This window comes from Vespula vulgaris, chromosome 7 (assembly GCF_905475345.1).
Source record: "Vespula vulgaris chromosome 7, iyVesVulg1.1, whole genome shotgun sequence".
NCBI lineage: Eukaryota > Metazoa > Arthropoda > Insecta > Hymenoptera > Vespidae > Vespula > Vespula vulgaris.
Window position 1 is genome coordinate 8,395,255 of NC_066592.1, and position 12,234 is coordinate 8,407,488.

The 12,234-nt window shown below is 35.1% G+C and overlaps 1 protein-coding gene and 1 long non-coding RNA gene across 3 annotated transcripts in view; one reads left to right on the forward strand and one right to left on the reverse strand.

The window, feature by feature from the left end:
- Nucleotides 1-12,234, reverse strand: part of LOC127065425 (cytoplasmic polyadenylation element-binding protein 2) — a 139,846-nt gene that overhangs the window by 104,917 nt on the left and 22,695 nt on the right. The window contains exon 3 of one of the 2 annotated variants that reach the window (XM_050997742.1): nucleotides 8,849-8,905. The exons of the other annotated variant lie outside the window; for it this stretch is intronic. Within the exon in view, the coding sequence (XP_050853699.1) occupies nucleotides 8,849-8,905 (57 nt within the window). The remainder of the gene's footprint in view (nucleotides 1-8,848; nucleotides 8,906-12,234) is intronic. 2 annotated transcript variants of the gene reach the window in all.
- LOC127065437 (uncharacterized) lies at nucleotides 4,396-10,725 on the forward strand. The gene is made up of 2 exons (XR_007782047.1): nucleotides 4,396-6,748; nucleotides 6,827-10,725. It is a non-coding gene; the product is annotated as an uncharacterized LOC127065437 (long non-coding RNA).

The window sequence follows — 12,234 nt, forward strand, 5'->3', positions numbered from 1 at the left end:
ATAGAGAGAAAGAGAGAGAGAGAGAGAGATTTCGATAAACAGAAATGCTCAAATGGATGGTTGAAAATTCTCTATCGTGTATGCCGACATAAATTGCCGTAATTACCAGTTCTCTACGCGTTCTAACCTGTGTATGTACTCATACATCCACACAACACATTTACGTTTATGAACACATATGTATACACATACCCGAACGATATTGTTTTCCGATGCAGTAAATAACTAACAAACGACGATACGGTTGGCGAGCTCGTACAGTGACTCTAATTACTCGAAATACGAAAGATAAAATGCTTTAAATTTATACCAAAATCCCATTGTATGTGTTTTACGGTGTTACTTTAAAATTCATTGAGAGAAAAGTCTGTTTCTATCGTATCGGACAATATGATTGTCAGATATGAAAGAATATTCGTTAAATAATAGAAAATATAGAAATGTTGATTTGTAAGTGTACCAACTAATCTTTTTCAATTCTTATCCAATTACTTATCTACGTATCGTTATATACGAATATCTGTTATTTCAAATTGTTTTCTATCTTAATGAAATATTAAACGAAATCATTCGTATGTACAATGATCTTTCTCATCTTCATGAAAAAATTATTTATAAGAAAGAAATTAAATTACATATATATATATGTTTCAATATAAATGATCATCGAAATAATATTCTATTTCTTGTATAAATAAAATCAATTTAAAAAAAAAAGGAAAAGTTTACGTTCCAAGTGGACCAGCCGAACGAAAGAAGAGGAATTATATTACAACGACGCACGAACGTATGTATATTATACGAGCGCGTGCACGCGTAAGATTGTGCGTAAGATTGTGTCACGAAGAAAACAGCGACCGCAAAACAGAGACAAAACAAAAATGTTCTAACATATCGTTACGACAACGACGACGACAACGACGAACGCGGAGCAACTCGATAATACGTTCAAGGCTGCCTGCTCGCAAATATGTCACTATGTATGTATGTAGATATATATATATTATATATATATGTATGTATGTATATATCTATGCATGGATAATCTGTGCATGTACGAGAGTTTCTATATTCACGTACAGACACAAGGAATATACGTTTACGCGCGCAAATATGTGTGCAACGTAAGCCCTAAGCGCGTGCACCATACACGTAAGCGAAATGATGCAACGAAATTTACAAGAGACATGTTGAAGTTGAAATTATGGCAAAAAAAGAAAAAGAATTATTTTTTTGAAATGCAATCATCGTTATCACCAACTGGGAATATGTGCGTTAATCGATGCATCGATTGACAAGAAATTTAACAAACGATCACCGATTTTTCTAATAATTTCCTTCAAAATATCACTTTCATATACTTTCCTTACTTTCGTCGTAAAAAAAACAAAATAATAATAAACGAAAGACTATCATAACTTTCTAATCATGGTTTTGTCGTAGCAATAAATCTAATATAAATGAAAGAACGTATAAAATTAATTTCGATTCGTTCGAAACTTTCCGCAAACGAATTATTACGATAATTCGAGATTGATCCAATGTGTACTCATCTAACACATCATTAAATATAATATTCGAATTCAAAGAATATATGAACAAATTTTTTGAAAGTCACATCCTGTGAGAGATTCGTACTGAAAAAAATTAGAGTTACCGGTTGGCTACTGCGCATCGTTGAGGAAGGATGCGAGCAATTAAGTTACACTGCGTACTATAAAATGTGTTTGTGTGTGTTTGTACGTGTGAGACAGAGAGACAGACCGAGAAAGAGAGAGAAAGAGAGAGAGAGAGAGAGAGAGAGAGAGAGAGAGAGAGAGAAAGAGAGAACTCATGAAGTTATCTTGCGTGGGGATCGAGATACCAGTCTTTCGGATTAGAAAGAAAAAGATGGATGGATAGAAGAAACAAAATGTCGTATGCACGCATTTACAACGTAAAAGAGAGAGAGAGAGAGAGAGAGAGAGAGAGAGAGAGAGAGAGAGAGAGAGAGAGAGGAGAGAGCACGTGCTCGTAGTAGAAAAAAATATGAATCATTTCTCTCCGCGCCATTAACGCATATGCGTATTCGCAAAGGGCCGTCCCTTAGCTTGCATTCATTTGTACGACGTAACCCCTCGGCTGCCCATAATAATTTTGAGGATCCCTGCGTGATCCCTGTGTCTCCCTGTTGAAGGAAGAAGGGGAAAGAGAGTGCAATAACTTTGTGCACCGAAAATGTCACTGTCCATTATCAAAACGAGAATAAATATGTAATATCTAGGATAACAGGATATACGATAAAAAAATAAATCTTTAATGAAACGATAATAACTCGCTTTGAAATAAAAGAAGTAATAATAGAATGGTATCAATTATTATATATTTATATATATATATATAACTATATAATGTATAATATATAATAATATATATAGATAATTTATAATATAATGTATTATATTTATATATTATATATATATAATTAATATAAGTATATAATTATTGATACAAGAGTAGTAATTAACGATTGATATAATAAAAAATAATAATTCCAAATCCTCTATATATATACTATAGCATATATATATATATATATATATATATATATATATATTATATATATATATAATTAATATAAGTATATAATAATTGATTCGAGAGTAGTAATTCCACGATTGACATAATAAAAGAGAACAATTTCAAATCATCTCGGATGACATTTTATATATCGAACATGAAGAAACTGAAGAATATGAAGTATGATATATCTATAAAAATCGAACTTTTATCGCGTTCTTTGTAATCATCGTTGGCCATGTTCTTTCGAGAAATTCTATTGGAATTGATCGGTGAAATAATTATTCAAGATCTTACGCAACTTCTCGGATCTAAACAAAAATACTTTCGAAGATCGTTTCTTCTACGTTCTAATAATTTAATAAGGGCTTAATACCTACTTACAAATATACATAACTCCAGAGATATCCAACTATAATATAAGTGTACAGGTGGTACGAGCGTGCCTATACGTGCACATGTATATTGCGATACTCTTCTATTACCTATACATAAACGCACAAGGTGTATCGATATAAAGGATGGTTTAATCAATGTCCAAGGTTAAGCGGTACAATTATTAGCGCACATTCGTTACGATACAGTCGACGCTCAAGTGTGTTTGTGTCAATGCGATCTCCTCTCTCTCTCTCTCTTCCCCTCTTTTTCTCTCGTGTGGACGCGTTTTGTGACGCACACTCGTTACATAACGACGTAGTGGCGCGATCCAAGCGTGCAAACGAGACTTACGTTACCCTTCTCCTCGTCGTTGTAGTCGTCGTTTGTCGTCTTAATCGTTCGAATCTTTGCTTGCTAACATACACATCCCTGCTTTTTCAATATATACATACATAGATATACAAATATATAAATATATGAATGTAGATAATGTAAATAAGTAGGTACGTGTCACATTATCAATGATCCATAAAGTTGAACTAACATTGTGAATGAAAAATAAAAACGATTTTGTTTTACGAACGTTCGAGGTAAGTACCACTTCCGTTAACTTTTAGACGAAGGAAAAGAGAAGGCTAAAAAATTGCTGACACGGTGAAACGTGAAAAAGAAAAAAAAAGAAGAGAGAAAGAGAGCGTCGTTGCATATTTGCATGTATGTACGTGGAATGCAAAAGACTGCATATTAGTTTAGCGGGATTCTCATTTCCCGCGTAGGTAGCCCTCGATTCTCGACGTCGCGTGAGTGTACCAACTAGCACGTTTCGTCGTTCATCTTCGCGATAAATATCGTCGTGACGTTTTCTAGTTGGATGCCAGTGGAGAGAAAGTATTTTTCGGATGTCCAGTTCCGTTGCACGATCATACGAATTATCCTAATACGAGCGTTGAACAGGTACGCGAGATGGGTCTTTAACGAGGAGTACCTTATTTGCTTTAAATTTTGATGGGGTATATAAAGCCGTTATGGTAAATCGCATGATTCACGCCTTTGAAATCGATGTAAGACGTTTTCAAAGGCTCATTGCTATCCTATTCACGGATGGTATCCATAATAACGGTCATTTCGATGATTTGATCGTGTGTTTGAGTAGTCACGATTTCGATTATTATAGAGCCCGGGCTTCTGTATACAAGACACGGATCATGAATTATCTTAGAAATAAAATTAAACGAAATTGTTCTTTCTTCCCAGATATTTTATATTCTGTGATATAATTATCTATAACAGTATTAATGGTAAAATTATATTACGATCTCATCGTGAATATATTTATATTGAATTATCTATAGTGTAATATAATTCTGATGATGCACGATATCGTATATATCGTTTGTTTCGTAGATTTTCTTTTTTTTTTTTTTCATTTTTTCTATACAAACTTCATTGTTAGTCCATATCCGAAGGTTAATATTTGCTAAGTATAAGTTATACTTACAATTGGTATAGTATTGCGTTGGCAAATATTATACCGCTGTGTTTGTTATTTACTTAGATATAAAATACTGAATAAATTTCTATTTTGTATTATTCATTTACATATAGAATACTGAATACAATTCTATTATTTACTGTTCCCGTCCAAACGTGAAATATTGAACATTTTTTAATTACTTTTTTCACCGATCTAACAGTATAAATTATATTGTAACTTCCACAATATATTATATTTTTTCTTTTACGTTCCAACCGATAAATAAAAATTACGAATTTTTTTTCCTATTCTAATATAAACAACGAATTCAAAATCATTGAAATTCTCGAAAAGTAGTTACATGTCAATTCGAAAAATCGACTTTTCTCCCACGTTTATACGTATAGTAATTGCCCCAAAAACGGTCGTGTTACGCTTTCTCCAAAATAAATACACCGAGCAGCGTTGCGGTGCGCGTAATGTACAACAATATTTATACTTCGGTCGTTTCGTAATTCTCTCTCTTTCTCTCTCTCTCTCTCTCTCTCGTATTTTGCGTTTTCACATCATGCAACAACGGTAATGAGTACTCCAAATAATGTCGCTCGGGAGCACGGGATGAACTTATTCCTTTTATCAATCTTTGACGAAGAAATTAGTCTCTTGCTCGTACGTCCTCGTTCGCCATTCTATTCCTGCTTCAATCTCAATGCGTATGTATTTATATACGTATATGTATCTGTGTGTATCTTTCAATTTGAAAAACGCACATGGCTGGTATACTTCGAATTAGATTTTATCGTTCCAAGAAGAAAGAATAGAAAAGAATATGACGATGTTCAAAGCTCAAAGAAAGAAATTAAAAAATTACAAAAAATATATATACATATATATAAGATACGTGTGTGTGTGTGTGAAAGATCAAAACCACCGAAGAATGAAATCGCAAGTAGAGTGGCTCGCGTATAGGGATCTTCGAAGAGACACGAGCACCCCTGTCCCTCTTTAACTAAAATAAGCGGAAGTAAGGAGCGAGGCAACTCTAAATTTAGAGCCTGGCGTGCGCTCATCCTTCGTCCGTGTTATTACGTTCAGCCTTGTCGTTGCATATCTACATTGCCTCTGTTATATACGCACACGGCATATCTATGAGAAGAGAAAAATGAGACCAATTTTACTCTAAAATTTTTTATCTAAAATATGCAGTAACGTATGATAATACGAATGAAAAAGAACACCAAATTTTGTCCTTTATGAATTAATAGAAAAACAAAAACAAAAAAAGAAAAAAAAAAAAGAGGAAGAAGGAACAAAACGAAAGATAAAAAAGCAAAACGAAAATATTCCAGATAAAATACTAACCTACGACGAAGACAAAATGTTCTACTTTTTCAAATTCCAATTTTTCTAACGGAGAGACGTATAGCTTTTATTCTGAAAGTTTCAGACGGATTACAAAAGAGATAAATAGATAAATAGATAGATAGATAGGTAGATAGACATAGAGAAACAGAGAGAGAGAGAGAGAAAGAGAGAGAAAGAGAGAAAGAGAGAGAAAGAGAAATTGATTGAATATGTACAAGCGCGTAAGAGTTTACGCATTGACCTGACTGCGTCTGTGAATAATGCGTGTGTACGTGCGTGAGGCAGAGACCAGCTGACTGCCAAAACAGCTGTAGCGATATACGATGATGCATCGTGGGGTGTTCGCCTCGTTCCGTTTCTCTCCTTCTTCCTCCCACCCTTCTCACCGCACCCTCTCTTTCCCTCTCTCTCTCTCTCTTTCTCTCTTTCTCTCTCTACCTATATCCGTCTTTCTCGTCAGTCGATTGGAGGAGGGTTTTCAGACTGACTGTGATTTAGCCTCGTATTTATGTCTAGTTTCTGGCGTGTTACGCTCTCAGCGAGCCATTTCGATTTTCATCGTAACCGTTTGTTCTCCCACAAAATAAAGACACTGTATTAGGATTAAGTTTTTAAGTTCTCAATAAGTAGAAAATGTGAACGTTGCTTAAATGTCCAGAATCAATCGATCGAGATATTTGAAATGGATTTGGGCTATCGTGTTGTGGAAGAGCGTGAGGGGTGGGTGATGGGGAGAAGAAAAGCATCAAAGTATTGCATCGTTATGCGCGTAATGTTTGTCTTGATAAATTTTCATATGCTCTAGAAATATGAAGGAGAGAGAGAGAGAGAGAGAGAGAGAGAGATAGAGATAGAGAAATAGAGAAAGAGAGAGAGAGAGAACACGTTACATGCTCTTCATACGTTTATCGTCTCACAAATACGTCGCTCGCAAGGATATAAAATTTAACGCTTGCTCCTACAAAGCACGAGGTAATATTCGTATTTCAAAAGTTTCTATGTATAGACATCGTTTAACTTACCGATTTCTGTTTTATGTCGACGAAACAGCAAAACGTAAAGTACATTTTCCTCGACCGATAGCGACCTACACCGAATGCATAAAAATGGTCTAAAATGTGATGCATCATATTGGTAGTAAAAATAAAAAAAAAATAAATAAATAGAAAAGAAAAAGAAAAAGAAAAAGAATTAAAAATTGAAAACAATAGGAAATATATTGAAACTATAATCTGTCGACGAATCGGTTAATTCACTTATGAATTAACGATAATTTAAAATACGAGCTCGAACGTCGTAAGGAAATTATTTCACGAGATGTCGATATTAAGGAAATTAAAAAGAGAAATAAATAAATAATAAAAGAAAAAAATAGAAATCTCATTTGCGAGATCATACGAAAGGTTCGAATAAAAGTTTAATACCTCGGTATATTACAAACTTGCTAGTTCTTATCTCGCAATGAACGAGTCCAACCGTTCTGATAACGAATATATGTAAGCGACACGCATAAGACGGTACAATATCGAGAGATTTTACATGAATCTCGAGGTCTAATGTCTCCGAGAAAACGATAAACCATGTTTGACCATCAAGTATTATGAGATTCATGAATGTACTATTGTTAATTGTTCTGTCACCGCTAGATTACGATAGTTATATCAACTTAAGGAAATCCACGTATTACGCTAACTTTAATCGTTAAATTGGACTGTTGATGAACAAGACATAAAGGTACTTTCTAAATCAACGATTATCTTTTAACTGAACGTTATCTTCAGATTATATTTGATTTCTCTCTCTCTCTCTCTCTCTCTCTCTCTCTTTCTCTTTTATCGAAAGATCAGATATTCGAAACATTCGAATATTCTCAAAAAGTAAAATAAAAATTGGCCTTGTTAAAAACATTTTCTCAGTTAACGACAATGTTAAATAAATTCTATTCGAATAAATTAAAAAATTAACTACACTGTTGAATGTCAATTATTGTTTCATAATAATACTAATTATTAATTGGATTTCAAATAAATAAAATAAAACGATAACCGAATAAAGTAAATAAAATAAATCGATAAACGAATAAATAAAATTTAACGATCATATCGTTAATGTTTTCTTTTTCTCGATCGTAATACGAATTTACCTTTTATCTCGAATTTGTAATCCTATCCCTTTCGTTAAGTTTCAAGGGGGATTAACGATTTTCTAGTTAATCCATTTGGAAAATATCTATTTCCTTTTAGTCGCCCGTATATCCTAATCGATAGGAGAAAGGAACGTATCGAAGTCGTTAAAGTGTATTTGTTGAGAAAAGCAGACGCCATGCTCGGATAAAAACTACCATCATTGAAAGATAAAATGAAACACGCCCAAAAACTGATATGATTGAATTATGTGGACAAATATAATCGTCGAACATTCTGAATATGCGTGTTTGCCTTTCTATGCAATAGCATATTAATGCATTAAATATTTCATACATATACAGATATGTGTATATACGGATACATATATAGATATGTGTATATACAAATACATATACAGATATGTACAAACACAGTTAGATATACAGATGTGTGTACACACACGCGTGCGCGCGCACACACAATTTCTTTTCATGTACGTATCTAATACATTATTATCGTTGCATTTCAATGCTCGCTCATTTTTACGTTGGTATTGTTGTACTTTACGAGGCTTACCAATCGCTAAAAGGTTAATGAGATTTTCGCAATGCGACAAGGCAGAGTTTTATCCGTTGTTAAAGGAACGAATAAAAATAAAAAATACGTTGGCTTTTGACTGCTTATTAAGATTAATTATACGACCTCACTTTTTATGATTTTTCTTTTTACTCCTTTTTTTGTTTTCTTTTTCCCCTCTGTCTTCCTTTTTCTTTCTTTTTTTCTCATAAAAATGTTAATTGTTGTTGTTAGATCAGAGAAATCTAATCATCTAACATATGTACGTATTTAAAAAAAAAAAACAAGAACGTAGATACTTTAAGATGTTAATGTTAAATGAGTTATCACGGGATTACCACGACTGTTTATGCTCACGTTAATGACTCACCGATGATCTGAGATTTTTCTCGTTGATTTAAACGACATCGACGGCTCGCGTACGTACCTGAAATAAAAGAAAAAAATTAAATGAGCTTGTATAATGTAGGTATTCGTGTATCTCGTTTGGCCCTATGACACTGAAACAGATTAACGTATTATTAAATGTAAAACTATTATAGTCAGTTTCTACTCCTTATTATCCCTATTAAAGATTCCCTTATCGAAAAACTTCCGAATGTCTTCCACAAAATGATTCCATCTGTTCAACGAACATTTTCAACGAATGACACGCATAATATCCAATAACCGTATGTTATCCTTGAATTTATGTAACAACCATTTGACCATTATTTGCAAGGCTTCCTTAGTCGTATCTATCTAACTTTACGAAGGCTGGCCGATAGATCGTTTGTTATATAACAAATTTTCGTGTGACGAGTCGTAGACAGAATATAATTCTTTTTCCTCTTTCTTTTCTTTTCTTCTCTTTTTTTTTCTTTTACTTTTCATTTATATTTCGTTGAAATATCTAAATGTACTTTACCGCTCGAGCTTATACAAAATCGATTCATTGAACGTAACGCATACAAAATGTCCATATATTATACGTGCATACGTTAATTTTCTTTTCGATAACAAAACGCAGTAAAACGAGGAATAGTCATTTCTTCCTTTAAAGAAGCCATTTCCTTTTACATAACGTATTAGCAAAAGGTAGGTAAAGCGACAAAAGCATCAGTAGCAGTAGCCAACAGCAGCAATAGCAACAGCAACAGCAACAGCAACAGCAACAGCAGTAACAGTAGCAGTAGGAGCAGCAATAATAGCACGTTTTGTGGAAGTAACAATACGAACTTGCATGGTCGAGCTCGACGCTAATTTCTCTGGAGACGCACAAACTTTTGTTCCGCCCCGGAGGGTGGCCATTCCTATGGTCGATATGGCCGTGGCGCCGATAAACGGCCTTAAAGTAGTAACACAGATGGAGAACCAAAGAAAAAGAGAAAACTAGAGAGAGAGAGAGAGAGAGAGAGAGAGAGAGAAAGATAGGATGAGAGAATGAGAGAAAGAGAGATGAAAAGTAGGAATCGAAGCAAAGAGGGTCAATGCACTCGAGCTGCGATGCTGGATCCACCCCTAGGCACGCGCAAATGACGTTGTTGATGGATCTGGTCTATGAAAGGAAGGACGCAAAGTTATAGAGAGAGAGAGAGAGAAAGAGATAGGGATGGTAAAAGTAGTGGGGAGAGGTTGCACGGGTGGTGATTGATGAGCCCTCCGGTCCAACCGAATCACCCTACGGCGTAGTCTCGATCGTTTCTTCCTATCTCTCTCGTTCTCATACTTTCATCGAGCTGACCTCGTTCGAATGAATCGTCTTCTTATCTCTTCTGCCAACTTTCTTCCACCTCTTATATTTTCTATTTTCTTTTTTCTTTTTTCTTCTTCGGCCGTAGAAGTACTCCTGCTCGTCGAGAAAACGTAAAATGTCTTGCATCGTTTATGAGTCAGGAGAAGTCTTCTCTCTGCAGACTACTCTTTACAGACTACTTTCGCATCTTACCGTCTGATACCATCTACGATTTTATCTCCGCGATCGTCCTCCTTTATATTTTGTTTCTTCGTTGTTCTTCTTCCATTTCTTCTTTTTTGTTTCTTCCTTAACATCTCACGATCCACAGTTTTTCGTCAATCATTAATATCCTCATCAATATCAAAACCATCCTGTCGTTCCCGAAGGGGAAAATGTGTCTCCCTTCGAAATTCCCCTCTAAAAACAAAATCAACTTCCAAGAGGTGCATTTACGATCGCAGATTGGAGATTTAAAGATTTAGACAATTTTGTACTCTAGAGAGAAAGAGAGAAGGAGAGAGAGAGAGAGAGAGAGAGAGACGACGACCCTATACAATCACGATATATCCAAGTATTACGTTGTTACATATTGTTGTAAAAAATTTTCAAATAGCTTATACGAAAAAGATAATGATTCGATCACGTTTTAAAAAGGAATTTTTTAACAAAAAAGTTCTCGATACGAAAGTTCTTTAAAAAAAAATGCTAATTCATTGTCAATATTCAAGATGCAAAACAACCAGCTGACATATACCGCTTTACTCGGTGGATTTTCAGGAAGACGAAGAAACCACAAATTTCTACCGCATTATTTCGTAACCTGAAATTATTTGATGATAGTGGCGATGGTGATAAGGATCGCGTGATAAATAATTCTGATCCTTATCGTAATAAGAAGGTAAAGCAAAGCATAATCCGATATAAACATAATAAAAGTTTCGGAGGATCGTAAGAAATAGCAAGTGGGAGTTGAGAAAAGGGGGATGAACGGTCACGAAGTTGTTGCCAAGAGAAAGAGAAAGAGAAAGAGAAAGAGAAAGAGAAAGAGAAAGAGAAAGAGAAAGAGAAAGAGAGGTTACGATGGTCGAAAAAAAAGAAAAAAAAAAACGAAAAGATGGATCGTCGAGAGGGAAAGAAGAAAATACAATTAAAGCCGTCGGAGATAAGTTCAGGTGGCACGGTACGTCGAAAAGAAAGGAAGAGAGAAAAAAACAACAACACTTGCTCACGTTCGTAGAGAGAAGCACGAATACGAAAGGGAGAAAAAGATGGCGGTAAGGTGGAAGTAGTGACGATAGTATGGTGGTGAAGATTGTGGTGGTGGTGATGATGATGGTGGTGGTGGTGGTGGTGTTGCGAACCGGCTAGGTTGGAGTGGGCTTGTCGGGCGTGAAAGCTGAAAGGTGAGACGAGGGATAGAGCGAGGTGAGTGAAGGACGAAAAGATTCGCGATAAAGAAACGCTTAATTGGCCCTACGATCGAACGAGGAAGACCGGCTCTTTCATTTCCGTTTACGCTTCGATCGGCTGCTTTCCGTCTGGTTTGAGTGAAAAGGTTCACGAATCGATCACGTGCGAGAAGGAAAACTGAAGAGGGAAAGGGAGAAGAAGAGAAGTAGAAGAGGAGGGATGATTTTCCAAGGACGAAAGAAAAATATAATTAGGAGAGAAATTTTAGTAACGAGTGTGTACGTCAACGAGACGAAGGCGAGACACAAAAAGTCAATGTATTCTTTTACCAATCATGTTTTTACATTCGATTGAAAGGAAACGTCGAGTTAACAAAATACAAAGATCTCGGTACGTCACAGATCTCGTCGCTCACCAAAGTATATGTACTATCTTTCAAATACTTTTACGGACTTTTCTAACCAGACTTTGGTATCTTTCTATCGACTTGATTCGAAGAACGTTGAAAAATTTTCGAAGACGAGATAACTTTTATTCTCGATAATGGTGAAAAAGGAAAGAATTTAAAATGGTTCTATGCATTCAACGATCATTCGCTTTTATCCGCACCTGCTGCCAATTCGAGGATG